Raw genomic sequence first — 20,048 nt, forward strand, 5'->3', positions numbered from 1 at the left:
CATAGTTTTGAAATGAACCAGTTGAGAAAAATCGCTTTTTCCTCATCCCAAGGATATCCAAGTTTCCACAATTGTTCCTGGAGTAGCGATGCTTCTGTGTAAACTCTTGTCAATGCCGGGAGGGGGGAGCCCGGCAAACGCCTCGCTCGCTCTGGACGCCGAACACAACTAAAGTTTTCCATCTCCTCACTGCTTCCTTGCTTCATCTAGCCCAGGTGGCTCTGCCGCAGCAGCCACTGTCGCCCCGGCACCCAGCGGCGGGGACCCACTGGCGGGGGTCGTGGGCAGCAGGGACAGGGCGGACGAGGCGGACGGGACCCTGTCCCTCTCCCTGTCGAGCCCCTGTGTCCGCACGGCGTGGCCCGGGCATCCGGGACCGGGTCCGCCAGCTCCCAGGTTGCCGGGGCAGGGCTATTTTCCCCTCCCACCCTCGGCGGCTCCCGGCCGCCCTGCCGTGTGCGGGGCCGTGCTGCCGCTGTCATCCACCCCAGCCGGAGGCAGGCAGCCGCCCTGGCCAGCGGCCAGCCCTCCTCGCAGCTACCTCCCCCGGCCGGCCGCTCCGCAGAGCGGAGTCTTCCTGCCTCCGCTCCTACAAGTCACAGGGCAAAGTAACTCGCTGCAGATCCGTCAGCAGCCCGCGGCAGCATGTCCGGCACCAAATACGTAGACTCGGAGGTAGGGCCACCGGGGCATGGGGCCGGGATGCTGCCCCGCCGCCGGCTGCCTGCAGCGGCTCGGAGCCCCAGGCTCCCTGAGCCGTCGGAGGAGTGGGGCGAGGGGCGGCTCGGCGGCAGGAGGGCGGACGGCCGGGCACCTGCGGGCAGGGACGGCGGGTCACGGGGAGCCGGGGCGCTCGTGTCCAGCGGGGCGCAGGGAGGAGGGCTGCTGGCTGCCGTGCGGGAGGAGCACGTATGGAAAGCTCTACAGCGACAGCACCGGGATGGAGAGGGTACGGTGATGGCCGTGCATGAAGGGCGGTATAGAGAGAGGGGCAAGTACAGTGAGGACAGGGCGGTGCGGGCACCGTGCTCAGGTCAGCGCAGCGGGGGCGGTAGGGCGAGGGCAGCGCGGCCAGGGCGGTATGGGCAGGGCGGTGTGGGCAGGGCGCTGCGCGGGGAGCCCCGCAAGCTCCCTGCCGTGCCCGCGGGGCCTCGCCAGCGCCCACCCCGCCGAGGGGCCACCCGCCCCGCCCTGGGGCAACGCCGCGGGGCCGGGGCCGCCTGGCGGCGGGAGCGGGACCGGCGCCTGGCACGGCGGGGGTGTGGTGTGCGCCCGCGGCCGCGGTTAAATAGCCGGGCGAGGGCCGCCCCGCAGCCTGGATCCCGCTGCCCGCGGGACCCGGGGCCGCCTCCCCAGCCCGCCCTCCTGCGCGGCGCGGACCGGCCCGGCCCGGCCCTGCCCTCCCCGCCTCACTGGGCTCTCCCTCCCGCCCGCGCTCCCTCTGCTCCCCGCAGGGCTTTCTGTACACGGCGCCCGTCCGGGAGCAGGGCAACATCTACAAGCCCAACAACAAGATGATGGCAGATGAGCTGAGCGAAAAGGCGGTGCACGACGTGCACACCAAAGAGATCGACCTGGTCAACCGAGACCCCAAGCACCTCAACGACGACGTGGTGAAGGTGAGGGACCGAGGCGGGGCGTCGCGGGGGGCGATACCAAGTCCTGCCGAGGCAGGGTACGCGGGCACTGTCAGGGCTGCTGATGCCCGCGAACCACCTGCTACAGGAGGGAACGGGCCAGGGGCTGATCGGTGTTTTGGTTTTTTTAAAGAAAAGGCGGAGTGGGCAGGAGAGGGGCGGGCAGCAGCCAGGGCAGCCCTGCGGAGCCCCTCGCTCGGGTGCGCAGCGGGGCTGGTCCTCTCTCGGGCCGGCCGCGCTGTCCCGGGGCGCACCGGGCTGGGCTGGCCGCGGCCGCGGGGTCCCGCCGCGGGGTGTGCCGGCAGCCCGCTCTGCAGCCGGGACGTCCCGCCCAGGGAGCGCGGGATGAGTTGCGTGACCTTGTGTAACACCGTCGGAAGGATTTTCCTTCCCAGAGGCACGCACGGAGGCAGGGCGGGGAGATGTCACAAACCAGATCGCCCTCCCTAAGCCTGGCGGGTGCAAAATCGGAGATTCTGGTGGCGCTTGGATTTGTGTCCTTGCTCTGTTTTGTTCTCTTTGGTGTTTTTCCTGCCTTCCAAAAGATGATAAGCTAAGCAAAATCTAACTGTGCCCTTGCCTAGTTTTTTTTTTGCTTGGGTTTATAAATCAGTTTGACTGCTTTGACAAGTCAGGGTCGATGGAGATTTTTGCTTGAAGTCACTTTGGTCAGAAATATCACAGAGATAGGTTTTCTTGTAGAAGAAGAATTTATACAGACAAATTTGTACAATCCACGTGTGTTACGAACAAGAGTGTTTGAGATCACTTAAAAAATCACTGGCAAGGGTGTGAGCAAAAGTCAGATTTAATATTAAGTGGCAAAGCATGACAAGTTCATTGGCAAGATTCACTCTACTACTTACAGGACAGCCAAGGCACAACAAGGGAAAACAAGCAACAACAAAACCAAACAAAATCCAGGCAATCCAAACAGAAATTAACTGAGAACTATCTGGGTGTGTGTGTGCGTGTGCTTAGGGGTGTATGTGTGTGTGACAAAAGACAGTGCAGGCAAGGATAAAAAGGAACAGGGCCTGAAAGCTTAACAACACTCTAACTTAACAGTAATTAACTTATACCTTAAGCCTAACAATTTAACATAGGAAGAACACTTATACCTAACTTATAGCTTGAATTTAATTTATGACTAAACCTAACATTAGCAGTTTACTGAGAATAACATTGAAGAGCGTTTAGCCTAATTTGTAACTTTGAAGTTAGCAACTCAGCAGAAGAACAACACTTAGCAACACTTAGCTTATAACTTATGTTTAACAACTTAGCAAAAGAACAATACTTAATAGCATTTAAGTAAGTTTATAACTATAACCTAACCTTACTCACTAGCCTAACTAATTTAGATACCCAAGGTACTCAGACATCTAAGAAAGCAGTATTTCTCCCAGATTTGCTGTAGCATATGTGCAGGAGCATGCACACAGACAGGAAGAGTCAGTGCAAGCAAGTTGCCTGTGAAAAATTCCCGCCAGAGATCAATGAAATACTCACTTTGGATGCTTTTGCACTTCCCAATGGGCAAAGGATTGGGCCTTGAGGAGTCTGCATATTGGCCCAGGATGCAGCTTGTTTCAGTGGTCTTCCATGCATGAGGCTCTGAGAGGCATCTCACTCAGAGGGAGGTTGCTGGTGGTAGCTTGCTGCAGTCCAGGAGAGCTCAAATGGCCCCATTTTGGACTGCTGTTTATAGGCTTGCAAGAGACTGGGCTTTGGTCATAACAGTGTTTCATCCTGGCCGCAGTTTAGGTCGGCACTTTATCCGAAGGTGTGACAACAGGAATGTTGTGCCATTCAGGCAGGAGGAATATTTTCCAAGGGTGGTCATAAGGAAAACATCAGCTTGTTAGCAATGCCTGGGAGCAGACAGTGTTTCTGGTAAGCTTAAAAAGAGCTGAGCCCAGGTGGTGTTTCCAAAGCCAAGGCCTAACAACCATTCCTCAGATCACACTGCAGCCTGGAAAGATGGAGAGGGGAATACACCACTGCAATGTGAAAATTGAGGATGCTGTCATCTGGGTTTGTCAGACCCTAGGAAAAATGGGAGCTGCCCAGTTGTAGTGGGTGACTAAGCCACTAACTCGCTTGCTTAGTGAACTTAGTGGCCAGCAGTGTCAGAGTGTGTGCAATTCACCACGTTTGTTGTAATGAAGACCGTTATTGAAAAAGAAAGATCCTGTATTGTTTCCAGAGAATCAAGAGGGCGAACTCTGGATCCTGAATGTGTATCTGTAAAATGATTCATGCTATGTGCAGACAATTTAACAAGGTCATGAGTAAATTCAAATTCCAGACTTCAACACAACTTGAAGTTGCTGAATATGACAAGCCATGGTCATATTTCTGGATCCATGCTAAGAATTATCACAGCAGCCTGTGTCTTTAAGGAGCCGTATAAAAATGAAAAGGCATTAAATTGTTATTTGTTTACAAAAAAAATCATCTGTGTACCTAATGGTACAAAACTGCCTTAAAAATGGATGGTTTTAAAAAGGAGAGAGCAATTCTTTTTTCTTCTACCCATGGAGGAGCAGCTGAGTAGACAGGTAATGCCAGAGCTCATGAACAGCACTGCATCACAGTTTGTTGCATATGTCAACAGGAGAAGTCCCCAAAGCAACCAAACCTTCTGAGGATGAGTCATTGCTCCCAAGCAAGTCAGAATTCTGCTGTCCACAACCTAACCTAATGAAAGAAAGACCCTGATGGGAAAAGAGGGAGACCACTGACGGAAAAAAAAAAACATAATGGACTTAAGCTGAAACCTACAAAGCCTATCCTGCCCTCTCTGCCTCCCACAGAGACAAAGATTAAGGAAGTTTGTTACATTCCGTCTAAAATAAACTCGCTGAATATAGGAATGGGAAAAACAAGCTTTTCAGTTTGTCCTTTTGAAATAATTGTGGTTCAACGCATTCACCGAAAAACTGCAAACAGCCAGAATACCAGTACTGCCTCTATGTCAGCAAGTGAGCTCCTGGTAGTGAAGATAGTCATATCAAGACATAGGAATATACCAAAATGAATTTGATGTTGACCAGACAGGATCCATTTTACATCATAAAAACAGCAGCGTGTGTACAAAATAGCATTGTAAATTAACATTTTCTGTTTTGTTACAAGGATAAATAAGAATAACTTTTATTTTAAGTATTTCGTAGATAGACCAACCTGCAGAGTAGAGAGAGGATTTTTGCCACAATTTGCATTTATATGGACCACAGGGTTCAGATTCAGTCTATTAGACATAGCAATAAAATTCACACCCAGTACCTAGGGGACAGGCTTGGATTGGGGTGAAAATACACAGATTCAGTCCCTGCCTTAGCCATCAGTCTGTAGTCCCCTTCTGACATGCATCTGCCGTTTTTACTTTGACTGTAAAACTTCCAGGCAGAGTGTTAAACTAACTGAAGGGGACTGCAGTCTTAAGTGCTGAAAGTCAGAGAAAAAAAAGTGTAGGAGTCCTGTAATGCCAGGAGTATGGCTTAGGCTGAGCTCAATTTTGTTTAAAGCCATTGCATTTTTCTAGATTCAGAACTTTCTGCTTTTTACCTGCTATTTTATGCATTTCTTGCCATTTGATTATGAGGCACAACAGCATGGAAACTGGGGACAAATCAGTCAGCCATGAAACAGAAATGATTAGACAGAGGATGAGGAATCTGCTCTGTAAGCAGCTCTCTAAAAGGCCTCAGTGTTGTCTGTATTCAAATACTTCCCATAGCACATTTTAAAAATAACCTTCTCTTGTGAGAAGCAAGAGGCACGTTCCCTTGATTTGCAGCACAGAGCATCTGCCCAGCTTCCCCTGCAGCAGATGTGTGGTGCAGGCAGCCTTAGGGTGGGGATCCAAGCAAGGGGCAGAAACCCAGTCAAGATCCTTCTATGAAAACTACACACATGGAGCAGCTTTGCATCAAAGCTGTTGGTGACTTTGCTTATGGTTTGTCTTTGAATTAACTACCAAGTGGAAGCTTAGTGCTGGGAGGTTTCCAGAAAAATGGGGCAAATGACTGGATTTCTGTTCAGAGAGGGATGTGAACAAGGCCTTATGGAACCTGAGGTGTGCAGACAGTGGAAGTAACAGCTCTGAACAGGAGGAAGCACAAACTAGTAAAAATCAATAGAATTTCCCTTTTTTTTCCCCCAAGTTTTTCAGTGGAGAGCAGAAAGAAAAGATTTTCTTCCTCACACAACTGTCCTCATACATCACCTAGACAGTGGGACAATGTGCACTAGTGGTTCCATTCTTTCAGGCACTGGCTTGTGAAGGTGGCTGGTCAGGCAGGGGGCAAGGAGGGAATCTAGTAAGGGAGAAAGAGTTTGCCTCTGTGCATGTGGGAGCTCTCCAGGAGTCTTGCTGGTGATTATACAGGTGGTTGGCCATAGTTTTATCTGTTTCATATGTCCTTCACCGGGCAGTTCTGCTCTTAGACTTGTGTCCCGCAGGTTTTATTTGTGATGAGACACAACAAACAGGGTGGAAAGCTTATTGCTTTTTTCTGTCATTCATTCCCCAAGGACCCAGGACTCACATGAAGGTGCCTGAAGTTCAGGCTTTACTTTTCTTGTTTCCCAACACAGTATTTGTGTTTTTCAGAGTAAGGCTAAATTGCAGCCTTAGAGTATTAGAGTTCAAACTTTCTCAACATACCTGTGGTCAAGTCTGCACAGAGCTTACTGAATTTGGGAAACACAGAGGAGGAAGCCAGCTCTCCTACAGATTACTCTTCTCACCAACTTCTTTCTCCTTGCTGAGAATGGGGACAGACCTTGCAGCCAGCCCTACAAAATCTAATTCTCACTTTTACTAGTGAGGAGCCACTGTGCAGTCATCACATCTGCAGCCAGCTTACCATTTTTTCCTACAGTGATGTGCCAGGAAGAAAGGCCTGTGGCTGGTCTACCATCTAGAACATAATTATTATTCTGTTTTAAACAAGTGGTGTCTATCTGCTGTTGGTTATATAGGAGTCCTTTTTGCTCTGGAAAAAAAAAAAATCTAGTACTTGGCTACAGATGTGCGGATGCAGAGCTTTTGTACCAAGTTTCAAAAAGTTCCGTATTAATGTCTTCCACTTAAAACTAATGCAGTTGAGGGCAATTCAGCTTACTGCAAGGAAAAGTCTGGAATTTTTAGTCAGATGTTGACAAATACTGTAATACCCTTATGTACTCATTAGGGAGGAAAGTATTACTCAGGCATGCTTTTGAAGCTATTTACAATTTCTGCCTCATAATAAAAAGAGAGGGTTTTTCAAAAGTACTTTACATTTTATGTAATTTTTCATGAATAAGGTCCCTCCCTGTTGTACTGAGCACAGTGTAAGATGCACAGAGAGATGACTGGTCAGAGCACTTCCCATCCCCACACCTGAGAACCTCCTGGAAGGATAGCAGGTGTCACCCCATGCTCTTTTTGAATGGGAGACCTAAGGTGGGCTGTCAGTCAGATGTGACAACAGGTGTCAACCTGAGAGGAACACAGGTCTGCTCTTCAACATAGTAAAATGAGAGAAAAGCAGAGCTCAATCAGGTGCTATTTCTGAAATAAGCAATTAAATGAAATTTAGTGCAGACCCTTTACTTTTAGAAATTGTTAAAAGTCACAAGAACATAGACAAATGTTTAAGTTTTAAAAAGTCCATATGAATACATAAATACACGAGTATATGTGTGTGTGTATGTGTTCTAATCCAAGCTTGTCACCTGGGCTCTTGCTCTGGGCAGTGACCAAAGTGTGGTGCCTCTGGAGGCGGATTCACATCGCAGTGTTTAACTCTAACCACAGGACAGGAGAAGCAGTGCTCTCAGGGGGCATGCTTCTCTCAGTTGATGATACTTGTAGCTTAGACAGGACACCTTACTTGTGCAAAACAACTAATGAAATGAAATGGTTCTGTAATGCTGTGTCCTATTAACAAGCTATGGGATTTAGATTTAAAATGCAAGCAAATTCAAATGTTTGACTTTGGCTGACCACATGATTCAATTCTGTTTCAAATATTTCTTCCAAGGCTTGTCTAGGAGTATGAGATAAAAAACTTGAATCATTATGAATGCCAGTTTATACAAGGTCTGACCGAGGTTTGAGGAGTTCTGAAAAATACTTTTCTTGCGCATCAATCAGTTCTCAGACATGGAATTTCTGAATGTCCATAAGAGTACAGCTAATAATGGCATCTGTTCTAATGAAAGCTTCTTTCTCAAAAAACTGTGTTCGCATTTAAACTCATGGTATTATTAAAGCCTTATGCACAGCCTTCTTGCTTGGCATGATGAACATGACTCATAACTCCATAAAAAATTTGATGGCCATGGAGACAGAGCAAATGATTCAGCATGGCTGTTTCTTTTGTTAGAATTTATTGGACACTATCTCAAATTCAAAAGAGGCAAATACTTTTCAATTCTGATAACTTCAACAGAATTTAGATCATATGTTTGAAAATATTAAGAACAATTTGAATTGATTTTGGAATTTTTAGCCCATTATGTGGATAGAAACACTGTCTTCTTGCATAGAGTATGGATATCTAAAACAAAATATATTGAAATGCAAAACTCTCCAGGGGAAAAATGAATAATTGTGTACAGTAGAATAGTGTTCCAATGAGGTCCCCAGTGAGGAAATTTTATCTTGGTTGTATTTTAGGCAACAGAAAGAAGAAAATACAAATGAACTTGGGTGATTCTGAAACAATTATGATCTCAGATACAGTTCTAAACTAAGTTTGTATTTCCCACAGCTCTCAAATACCCTTCTCATAAACACCAGCATGAAGTCTATATCTAGTAACTGATTTTCTGAGCTTTTTGATCCAGAACTACCATATTTGTTTTCCAGACAAATGACAGTTATAAAACCCATCTTGGACTTTAAAAGGGTTGCTTATTTTGAACATGAAAGAGAAATTATGCCATTTAATTTCATTTGATTTATTGAGGAGGCAGGTTTTATGCCATTAGTCTCTTTATATTTTCATGACAGATTTCTTAGGAAAATGTCTTTTGATTCAAAAAATGTCTAAAAATTAAAAAAAAAAATTAAAAATTGAAAAAGTTTCAAAAAATTTTGAACTTTGTGCAGTATCATTCTTGTCAGAAATTGTTACCAGATTACATGAGCAATCAAAAAAAAATTTCATGCCACTGTCCCATTTTAATGAGCTCATTAATTGATAAAATATTATTTTATTCAAGATGTAGGAGCTGTGCTCTAGATGTTAGTGGGGATGTACAAGGGTGGAGTTTGTTTATAGTTAAACAAATAGGAACTGATAAATTCAACTTCATAGATAAGAAGTGAGAAGGCATTCTCACAGCTGAAGGTGAAAGCATCACATTCTCTGTCCAAACTCCTGTTGTGCTGAATTTACATTCTGACTTCCAGAAAAAGCCTAAGGGAGTCTCATAGATGGATTGCAACATTTCCTCCTTCAACTTTGAAATCCCTTCTTGGAATTCAAACAGATACTACAAAAAAAGAATCAGTTTTCCTCAAGATCAGGGATCTCACATAGAGCTCAGCCATAAAATCATCAACTGTTTTATGAAGTCCAAATTCAAGTATCATAGAAAGGTCTGGGTTGGAAGGGACCTTAAAGATCATCCAGCTCCAGCCCCTGCCATGGGCTGGGATGCCACTCACTAGATCAGGTTGCACAAAGCCTCCTCATCCCAGCCTTGAACGCTTCCAGGGTTGGGGCATGCACAGTTCCACTGCCTCTCCTAATATTCCTAATATCTAATCTAAACCTACTCTGTTTCAGTTTAAAGCCATTCCTCCTTGTCCTGTCACTACATGCCCTTGTAAAAGTCCCTCTATAGCCCACTTTATTTATTACTCCAAGTCTCTTCTTCAGGCTGAACAACCACAAGTCTCTCAGCCTGTCTTCACAGAGGGTGTGCTCCAGCCCTCTAATCTACTTTTTGTCTCTCCTCTGGACTTGCTCCAACAGGCCCATATTCTCATCTTGGAGGCCCCAGAGCTGGACACAGTACTCCAGCTGAGGTCTTGTGAGAGCACAGTGGGAGAATCACCTTCCTCAGCCTGTTTCTTTTGATGCAGCCCAGGGTGCTGTCAGCTTTCTGGGCTGCAAGCCAGATCCTATTGGGCTGCTCATCAGCCAACATCCCCAAGTCCTTCCCTGCAGGGCTGCTCTCCATCTAGTTACTACCCAGCCTGTATTTGTGGTTGGGACTGCCCTGGCACAGGTGTAGGACCTTTCACTTGGCCTTGTTGAACTTCATGAGGCTCACAGGTGCCTAGCTCTCAAGCTTGTCAAGGCATCCCTTCCTCCAGAGTATCAGCTTCACCACACAGCTCAATGTCATCAGCAAGCTTGCACTCAGTCCCATTGCTGTTCTCACACAGTTTATGACAGCAGCAGAACTATAAAGTAGCTTGATTTTTATGAAATATTAAAGAAATATATTTAAGGATGAATAACTTAAGCTCTTCCATAAGAAAGACAAGCTTCTAACAGTACAAATGCTGGGACAAGTTTATTTTTAAAGGAAAAGAGAGGCAGCTGGGCATCACTGCATCACTGTCAGCAATAAGCATGGTTCAGGTACAAATGAGGGGAAAGGTGAAAATATAATCAAGAATCTCCTCTCCTTAGACTCCCTTTACAAACTATAAAGAGAAAAAAGTGGTTTCCAGCTCTAAAACAACCTCCAAGGGTCCCTGTCTCTCCATGTACTACTAAAGAGTCTGAGATCACTACATTTCCACTTCCCATTACTGCCTAAATTTAGGAATGATAAGGTTAGACTAAGTTTTAAAAAGTTATGCAGCTTATTACCTTAATAGTATGTAAGCATAATAAAATAGAAATCTGTCATATTTATATTTATTAAATATAATTTAAAATATAACATCAGTTTACACAATGTCTTTTATTAAGGCTTTTGGATTCATTTGTGCTCCAGGCACCAGTGAAATAAAGGAAAAAATTTCTGTGTTTAGTGTAGTCAAAACTTCACACTGGTGTTCATGCTCATAAATATACCTCTTTAAACATACAGATGGACAGATGTATGTGGATATACATAAATGTATTAAGGTTCTTTGCTAAAATAGCTGTATCAAACAAGGAACTGTGAAACATGAACCAAATAATAAAAACAAGGAAAGTTTCTTAAGAGTTTCTCTTTGGGGAAGCTGCAATAACCTCCCAGCAACACAGTTTCCAGGGAGGAAAACACTAATTTTATTTTCTGACTGCTTACTCCAACAACATCAAGACATTTGTCAAGGAACTAGCTGACATGGTATCCCCACCTGCACAGGAAGCTTTGCTGTGTGGCAGAGGGCAGATCTTTCCTTGAGGATGCTTGTCTTTCCTTCTGCCAGCCTGTGTTGCAACAGGAGAGGCAAGGGCTTTAGGAAGAGATCTCTGGAGAACAGCTGGTGGCTACAATGCTGACCCATTGGCATCAATCACGTTTTTCTCACGAGTACTTCCGCAGGTTTTGGTGAGTCTGCCCATCTGATGAAGCAAAGACCATCAGCAGGGCTTTTCTGGTATGTAACCAGCACAGGCAGGGAGCAGGACGTTGTTCTCTCAGTAAATAGAAGCAATTTTTTTTTCTTTTTTCTATGATTTTCAGTTTGTGAAATGGTGATCTGCAATTACCATTTGCCGTGGCATCGTTTACACATTTTCATAATGCATTTGAGTATTTGTTTTGCATGCAGTAGGAGTCACTCCTGACCAGACTGGCTTTCTTCTTTGGCTAGAAGAGTGCAGTCCTTCAATTCCACTTTCCAACATGAATGTCCTTGTTTGTTAAAGCATTGTTTGCTTTTCTGGCATACTCTGTAGCGCTCAGGAAAGATTCACTATTTCCATTAAGGGATCTGCCAGCAGAACACTTTTCTTGCCATACTGTGGAAAGCAGGCACAGGGAGACAGGAAAGGTAGAGCAAATTCATTGGTCAGTTTGTGCAAGTAACTGGAGTGCAACAGTTCTGCTTGCTTGTTTAGGCTTTTGTTCACTTTGGAAATACTTGTTTGTAATTTTTTTCTGCACTCAGTGACTCTTACACAACAGCTCTGATCCTAGCCATCTGCAGCCATGGCATCTTTTTTTGTGTTTTGTAGTCACCCTTTTGCTCGAGGTTTGTCTAAATACTGTGGGACAGAATGAGTTTTTGCTTTAGTAAACACTTGAGATCACGTAATGTTTGCTGTTGAGACCTGATTGGTGAGGAAGTAGATCTAGGAATCATGAAGCTCTGTGTGTTCAGGAACACTGATTGGTGAGGAAGTAGACCAGAGTTTGAGGTTGACTGGCAAAGCCTAATCATGCTGCAACCCAGCCTGGGGGGACTCTTGGGGTTCCCTTGTTAGATGCTTGCCATCAATACCAAGGTTCAAGGTGATTTCTTGTTTTGTGAGGGAACAAAACACTGCTAGATGTGCGTGTTTTGTAGTCACCCTTTTGCTCGAGGTTTGTCTAAATACTGTGGGACAGAATGAGTTTTTGCTTTAGTAAACACTTGAGATCACGTAATGTTTGCTGTTGAGACCTGATTGGTGAGGAAGTAGATCTAGGAATCATGAAGCTCTGTGTGTTCAGGAACACTGATTGGTGAGGAAGTAGACCATCTAGGAATCATGAAGCTCTGTGTGTTCAGGAACAAAGTGCCAGCTTTCCTACATAGCTACAGGCTTGCCAGATGGAGATAACACAGTGCTCTTAAAAGGATGAATGAGTTTTTGGGTGTCTGGGAGGGAAGGGAGAAGGGCAGCTTTCTCCTGTAAGTCCCCATCCTCTTTCCTGCAGATTCAGTAGAAACAATATAAACTTTTTCATCATTTTCTGTTAAACTGTGGCAGCAGTCAGGACAAGCAGTCAAGACAAGCATCATATGTGGTAATGTGGTATTCCAAAGGATCAAGGAAATACATAAATGCTTAACTGGCATCAGTGATTTAACAGAAAGGTTGTGAGTTTATTGGTGAACTTTTATTTCAGCTGCTGTGATGTCTTTCTTCTCCAGGCACTGTAAGTGGGAATTTTTGAGTTCCAAATAGCGTGTGGAAGTGCTAATGTAATAATAATCTCATATGCTCACACATTTTCTTATTTTTAATAATGCACATCACAGCCTTCTCCAACATAAGAACAGTGTTGCATCTGTCCTTAACATCACCTTCCAAATGTTACCCATGCCATAGAAAGGCTTGTCATTTTGTAATATTTTATGCATTCTCTTACGTTAATATTTCTTTAAAGAACATTGGATATATTTGGTAATTTTACAAATTGCATTTATTACAACAGAAAAAAACCAAAACATATTTGCCTCATGCCTTGCAAGGACATGTTTTAATACAGTGAAACAGTATTATACTTACGGTCTTGGAATAGAGAAAACCTGTTTAAAAACAGCCCAGGGTAAGCAGTAAAGATAGTTTCCACACTCTGGGCATAAAAATGTAAAGAAAACTAGCTTATGGCTCTTTTCTGTGTACATTCAGCCTACACTTTAGCCCTGGTCTGGCAGAGCATATAAGCATATTGACATCAGTGGGACAATTAACATTTTTCATTTGTGTGCATATTTAAGTGTTCTGCCTGCCTGGACATATTAGTGATCAGTCAATAGAGATACAGTAAGGGTCTAAGCCTCCTCTTACTGACTCCAAGAGATATTGAAAGCACACAAAAATTTAGGCATTCTCAGCACTTGTTTGGGTTCCTCTGGAGTGGAATAGGGGTGGTGCCTGGCTATGTGAACTGTGTGCTGTGAGCACAGCGGCAGCATGCAGCTACCACACACAAAGGTATGAATTGTGATAGTTACAGTCACAGAAATGTAGGTCAAAGCCTAATGCTGGTGGTCTAAATAAAAAATATTTTTTTTTTTTCTGACAGACCAAGCACAGCAATTTTTTCTATGTAATGAATATTACAAACCTCAAAGAACAAAGTTTTGAGAAGCACAGTGGTAAGCAGGTGATTCGAGCCTGGCATTTAATATACCTTTCCAGCCAGCCAGCTTCTGATACATAGGGACTTGAAGTGACAAGGTCAGCAGGTCAGCTGATTTCATAGCATATATTATTGAGTCAGACGATAACTTCACACTGCTAAGCTTTTTTGATTAATAGTTCTGATCTTTAAATAGACATTTTCCCTCTCTTGTAAATAAATCTTGTAAATAAATCCCATACCATTTCCCTTTCTTGTAAATAAATCTATTTTAGAATCAAAGCAGGTTCCTCAGTTTCCTGATAGAAGTTTAATAAACATGTGCAGAGCAAAAGGAGCTGCATTAATTCTCATAGCAGAATCAGACAAAAGCTTCAAGCAATGTAAAAACTGGCTTTACCAAACTGAATAGTAGGAAACAAAGAATAGCTGAAGTCAGGAAGTGCATTGTAGGCATGGAGCAGGAGTTGATAGTGTTTAATAGTTCAGTCTGAAACAGAAGGCTAGAGCAGGTGATTAGCATCCTTTAGAGGGTCAAACCAAATTTCCTGTACTTCTCTGGTGTCACAAGTGAATGTGCACGTATTTTCACTAGCTTGGCAACGGCCTCAGTGTGATTTCACAGCACATCCTGACAGCTCTGGAGGAACAGACTACATAAGGAGCATGCAAGCTACTAAACAAGACCTGTGCACAACCTAAGAAAACCTTTATGTAGATAAAATGAGAGTTCACAGATCTACATGCACATGATGCTATGACAAAAGTGACCTTGAGAACAATACCCTAAAAATGTTGTCTTATACTTGCAAAACAATTCGATTCATTACCAGAAATGACAGCGTCTTTCTTCTGTAGGATCATATTTTCTCCTGTCAGTCCTATTTTTACTTTACTCGCTTCAGTTGGACACCCTTTATCAATCTGATGACACTCACCGTCAGGGAGTGCTGCTGAACTCAAAACCAGAGGAGAGTAGTAGGAGGGACTGAGTAATCTGAGTGATGTAAGTGTAATCTATAGCAAGGCAAAATGCATCCAGTCACCTGTTCCACCTGCGGCCTGTGGAGAACTGATCCCTACAAGTTAAAATCCGGATCCTTCATGGGAGTGGTTTACTGCAGGAAGAAGCTGAGTGATATCTCAGTTCCTGCAGATAACGACTTATCTGTTCTGCTTGAAGAGCGAATAAATAGTGTTTCCCAGGCAGTGTTCGGTTAGCACATGAGTAGAAGAGCCCAGATTACCTCAACTCCTTGCCTGTCTTTATTTAGACATTGCTGCAGGTAAGTCTGGTTTTGGACAGCCCTGCAGAGGTTGACGTGCCAGGCGTAGCTGGACTTTCTTGGCATGTACACAGTGTTCTTATGTTTCATAATGTCCTTGCAGCTCTGGGGAAGATAACAGCTTCATTTTAACACTGTATTCAGCTAAAAGTTTAAGTTGTCAGGCCATTTTTTTCTTTTCACTCACAAGTTCCCCTATTCAAACTAGAGTAATGTGAAACGGAATTTGAGGAATAATGAAATGGGCAGACACAGTAGTGTGACATCAGCTTCCATTCCTAAGGGCCATCTCTTCTACTCCTCTGCATTGTTAGAAACATTCTGAGAGCTGTTGAAATTGCTCCAAGAAGCTAATCTCTTGATAATGACTGGTGTTGTGAATACATCGCTATTATCTCACAGACAGATTCATTCCTGAGTACTTTTAGGACAACAGGGTATGACTTGAGCTGGGAAATCCTGACTAAAGATATATCATAAATGTTCTAATATTAGCATCATCTCCTGGAAGGAGTACAGGGCTGTCCATCTGGAAATGGTATATGCCATGATTCTTCTGTCAGCTCCTCAGCTCTCCATGGACATTTTGTTGAAGACAACAGGCGAAAAATATTAGTTACTGAGAATCACAATTACAGAAAGTTTACTATTTGATTTGAAAACCAGTGAGTTTATTGGCTTCCTTTTTCCATTTAATTACAATGAATTACTTTGAAAGTTGTCAAATTATGGGCTAATTTTATCTATTTTAAAAATTCTAGAAAATTCACATTAAACTACAGCTTCATTTTGCTTGCCAAAAAAATGCATTTCTGATAAAAATAGGTCTCATTTGGCTAAAATAAAGATGCAACCATGAAAAGGCTGATGGAGCTCAATTAAAACTTTTTTTCTATATGAGATCTAATATTTCCCTTATCAGCTAGTTGAAATAACACAAGATGGCATTTCCACTACAACTGAAATTAATAAAAAGACTTTAGATATGACATTGACTAGCCCTCAATGCTTTGAACCTCTATGATGGCTGGGTTACCTTTGCCAAGGATTACAGCTGGTGGGAAGCATGCAATAAATTGACTAAAGTTTTAGAATAAGAGGGCTATGCTGAACCATGTAGTCCTTGTGTATTAATATTTTTTGAGAAGCAGCTTTTTTTTACCGTCATCATCCTGGGTTTTGCCATCATAGGGATATTTTTATTATCTGATTTCAAGGAAAATTTTGATAAAAAGTCAAGAACACCCTTTCACTTTGAAAACGAGCTAACATGAGATGTGGCTACAATCAAAAGTTTGCTTTTGAATAGCTGCAGAAGCAGATTGTTTATCTGCTTGCGTTATATATTCTAAAAAGAAAATCTACTCTGCCAATGCAGTCTGACATAGGTTTCTGTGGAGATCAAGTTTCAACTCAAATGCTGCCTTTAGGTGTGATGGTGATAATGACAATGAATATCCATCCCAAATAATGACTTTCAGGTCACTAGAACCTAGTTCAGAGTAGCAGAAAAAGAGGAGGTTTGTAATTTGCATGACTGGATGTCTAGAGAGAAGCACTGACAGAGAGAGTAATGTGAATTTGTTCAATTAAGCCAGTCTGGTGTTAGGCATTCAAGGTGTTGGATATCACAGATAATTCAGAAATTTCCTCTCAAGGACTTACCAGTCATTCATGTAGATTGCACCTAGACTGTACAATTTTGCTTGTAATTATCCTTTTTCTTTAAGAAGCTGGAAAGTCCAGTGGTATTATATTTGTCCCTTTGCTAGTAACTTATGCCTGGAGGTGATAAAAGTTTCAGCAGGAGAGAAGAACGAGTGCTTCTTAATTGATATGTATATTTTCGACTAAAATAAGTGATTGTGAGCCTTTTCTTACAGTATAAGCAGTATTTACACAGAGTATATGTATATTCACCTTCTTCCAGCATGCTAAGGTACAATTGCCGGAGTTCTGAGGCTGCTGGTCCCTGTCATACTTACCTTGCTCCTGTAAATCTTCACTTTTGACAGCATTATTATCTCACTTCAGGATCCAGTCCCAGGAATGCAATTTTTTTTGTCTTTCATCTGACTTAAACCGTCATTTATTTCCTTGCAGAGGAATAGTTATGTTTTTCCTGTTGTTTGCAGTGCCTATGCAATTGATTGTGCTGACTAAATTAAATATCCTGCATTGTGGGTTATATCAAACACGTCTGTGTGACATGGAGCTGAACCATCATTGCAATTCTGTTAATTTTCTTATAGAAATATTATGACAATTAAGCTTCCTGAACAGGTCAGTATTTCAACAGAGAGTGCTAAAATACGCCTGTTGGAATGCACTGTTTCCTTAGGTGACTTTCTGAATGATTTATTAATAGTCAAAACTATGAAATACGATTTTATTCACCTGTTTTGTACCTTAAGTAGACCAGAAGAGCACTGCATACCTTAGGGCTGTAGGAGATGAGGAAAATGTATTCCATTTAGTGGAAAACTCCATCTAGAAGTTAGATGTCTAATTTTGAGCTAATCATTGAGGCTCCCTGGTAGTCACTGGGTAAAGGTTACTGAAGATTCATTACTTAAATCATGGGTTGTAATAGGTTGAATCACGTGGGGGTGTAGGAAGTACGTGCTTCGTGTTTTCTTGCAGGGGACCACGGCTCTCCAGGAAAAGTGTTTCTGGAATACGCCCTTGATGCAAATGTCTGACTGACCTGACTTTGTGTTCTTTGCTGCAGATCGATTTTGAAGATGTGATTGCTGAGCCAGAGGGAACGCACAGCTTTGATGGGATTTGGAAGGCCAGTTTTACCACCTTCACTGTAACGAAATACTGGTTCTATCGTTTACTGTCAGCAATCTTTGGTATTCCTATGGCTCTCATCTGGGGCATCTACTTTGCCATTTTGTCATTCCTGCACATCTGGGCGGTGGTGCCGTGCATAAGGAGCTACCTGATTGAGATCCAGTGCATCAGCCGTGTCTATTCCATCTGCATCCACACGTTCTGCGACCCGCTCTTTGAGGCCATAGGCAAAGTGTTCAGCAGCATCCGAGCCACAGTACGGAAAGAGATCTGAGGGACAATTCGAGGAGAGCCATCAGCCTAGGAAGGGGGTGAAGGTTTTGTGTTTTTTGAAGTGTTTTGGTGCCAGTTTTGTGTTTCCCAAAGCAACATACAGCAACTGGTGGTGGACTGGCCCAAAACAAAGAATCACTTGCTCAGTTTCTTTTTCTACTGTTCATTCTTACTGGATTACTTGCCTTTTTATTTTTTTTCCTTTCTTTTGCCTTCCCCCTGCCCCCCCCCCCCCGCCAACTTTGGTCTGCATTTTAAACTAACCTTAAAGGGCTATTCCTCCATGCCAGCTGCATATTATTTTGCTGGCTGTTCAATTCAGAGGTTGAAGTGTTGTTGGATGCCTTTTTATCTTACCCTTCATTCCTTGTGAGATAAATCCACAGTGATACTGAAGAATGACAAAAATGCTTTGCAACACTATAAAGCCATTCATTTTATTGTGGCTAAAGAGCGCAGAGCCATCACAGCAGAATGAACGTGACCAGCTGGCAGGTTTTAGCAGAATGTTCTTTTTCAATTGTGTTGTCAGTTGACTGCAGCTATTTACAGTCGTGGTCAGATATTGTGCAGTATGATAAATTAGTTAAGTAAACATATTACTGAACTAGCATATGTCCTGAAAATTTAACATTTTGTCAGGCTGGAGACATTGACGTGTAAGAGCTTTGGTCGGTGCCTTTCTGTCTCATTCTGTCTTGGAAGTTAGCATCCAGTCATTTCTCAGCCTTTGCTAGGATTGCAGACTGCAGTTGAGGGCTAAAACTGGTCATTACAGAAATGTTTTCCTGACTGTGACTTATGACACATCCCTTAGCAAGCATTTAGGTGCTTATCTCATTGGCATCTGGGGTATTTTTGCAAAGTATTAATATAAATGCATATGGCAGAGATAATCCTGAGTTTAAAGGAAAATGAAGGAGTGCCAAACAAGCCACAGGAGGCCAGAGAGGAGCTGTTCCCGCGAGAAACTTTTCTACAGCTTTCAAAACTTCCCTATCAGCAGAGGTCAGCCTGCCACTAGCACACAGATTGTTTTCAGGATGCTTTGCTGAGTCTAAATTTATCCATCACAAGAGATGCTTTAGAATCTTCACATTTGTGTGTTGCTTTGTTCATTTTTAGCTGAGCTGCCACATCAGGAAGTCTTAAACAGAGGGTGTTGTGTGAAACTACCGTGTTGCAAAGTGGAAGGGCTCAGTAGTGGGGCCTTTGCAACATGTTCTGATGCTGTGAGCTGCAAGAGCTTTTTGCCCCCATGGTAGTACTGTGTTCAGAGATGCTCTCTGCATCCTCATTGGTTTGTGTGAAGCATTTGTAAGAATAGCTGTGAGGCTAATCAGCTTTATTGTAAACCAGGCTGGGGTCTGAGCCTGCTCCAGCTGGAATCTCTAGCAAACCAGTTCTTGACATGCAGGAGTGCAAAATTCATCCCTTGGGATGAACATGGAGCTGTCTGGTACACCTACAGCCTTTTTATTTAGCGCTGATATTTCACATATTGCTTTACCTAACATGGAAGTGCCTTCCATTCTGTTTCTGCCAAAGCATTGAAAACCTTAGGAAATGCAGCATTTTTAAGTGAGGGTGGGGGAGGGAAAATGTGGGCGGGAGAGGGTGCACAAAAATTTACGAAGCTATTAACTACTTTTTGCATTTAAAACAGACACTGGGATGGATATAGTTTTATGTTTTTCTATGTACATAATGAAGAGTGTACTATTATAGATTTTTTTTTTTCAGTATTAAAAACAACCAAGATTGTAAGCAAGAAATATTTTATCTTTTTATGAGGAAAATCACTCCAAAGGAAACCTTCTTGATTTACCATATAAAGTGTATATCCTGAAAGATGTCTGTTCACTTAGATTTCTTAGTCCCTAATCCAAATACATTGCTGATCCAAACATTTACATTATTGTTATAAGCATTACAGATATAACTGACACCTTTTTTTAAAATTCTGCATGTACATTAAAGACTACAATAAAAAGATGCTTAATGGTAGATCCTGTCTGACTTCTTTTTCCTTGAAAGTCACATGGACAAAAATTGTTTAAAGCTTTCTTTGTCAGTCCACTAG

The 20,048-nt window shown here is 43.2% G+C and overlaps 1 protein-coding gene across 2 annotated transcripts; it reads left to right on the forward strand.

Moving 5' to 3' along the window:
• The first annotated feature begins 511 nt into the window (after positions 1-511).
• Positions 512-19,972, forward strand: CAV1 (caveolin 1). Of its 2 annotated transcripts, none has more exons than XM_041471460.1 (3): positions 512-675; positions 1,455-1,619; positions 17,625-19,972. In XM_041471460.1, exons 1-3 carry the CDS (start codon positions 646-648, stop codon positions 17,964-17,966), a joined length of 537 nt encoding a protein of 178 aa, XP_041327394.1. In that variant the 5' UTR covers positions 512-645; the 3' UTR covers positions 17,967-19,972. The 2 variants fall into 2 exon arrangements, with proteins under 2 accessions (XP_041327394.1, XP_041327393.1); XM_041471459.1 differs by lacking the exon at positions 512-675 and adding an exon at positions 717-949.
• The last annotated feature ends 76 nt before the right edge of the window (positions 19,973-20,048 follow it).

Source organism: Pyrgilauda ruficollis, unplaced genomic scaffold (genome assembly GCF_017590135.1).
Source record: "Pyrgilauda ruficollis isolate IOZ18807 unplaced genomic scaffold, ASM1759013v1 scaffold27, whole genome shotgun sequence".
In the NCBI taxonomy this organism is placed as follows: Eukaryota; Metazoa; Chordata; class Aves; order Passeriformes; family Passeridae; genus Pyrgilauda; species Pyrgilauda ruficollis.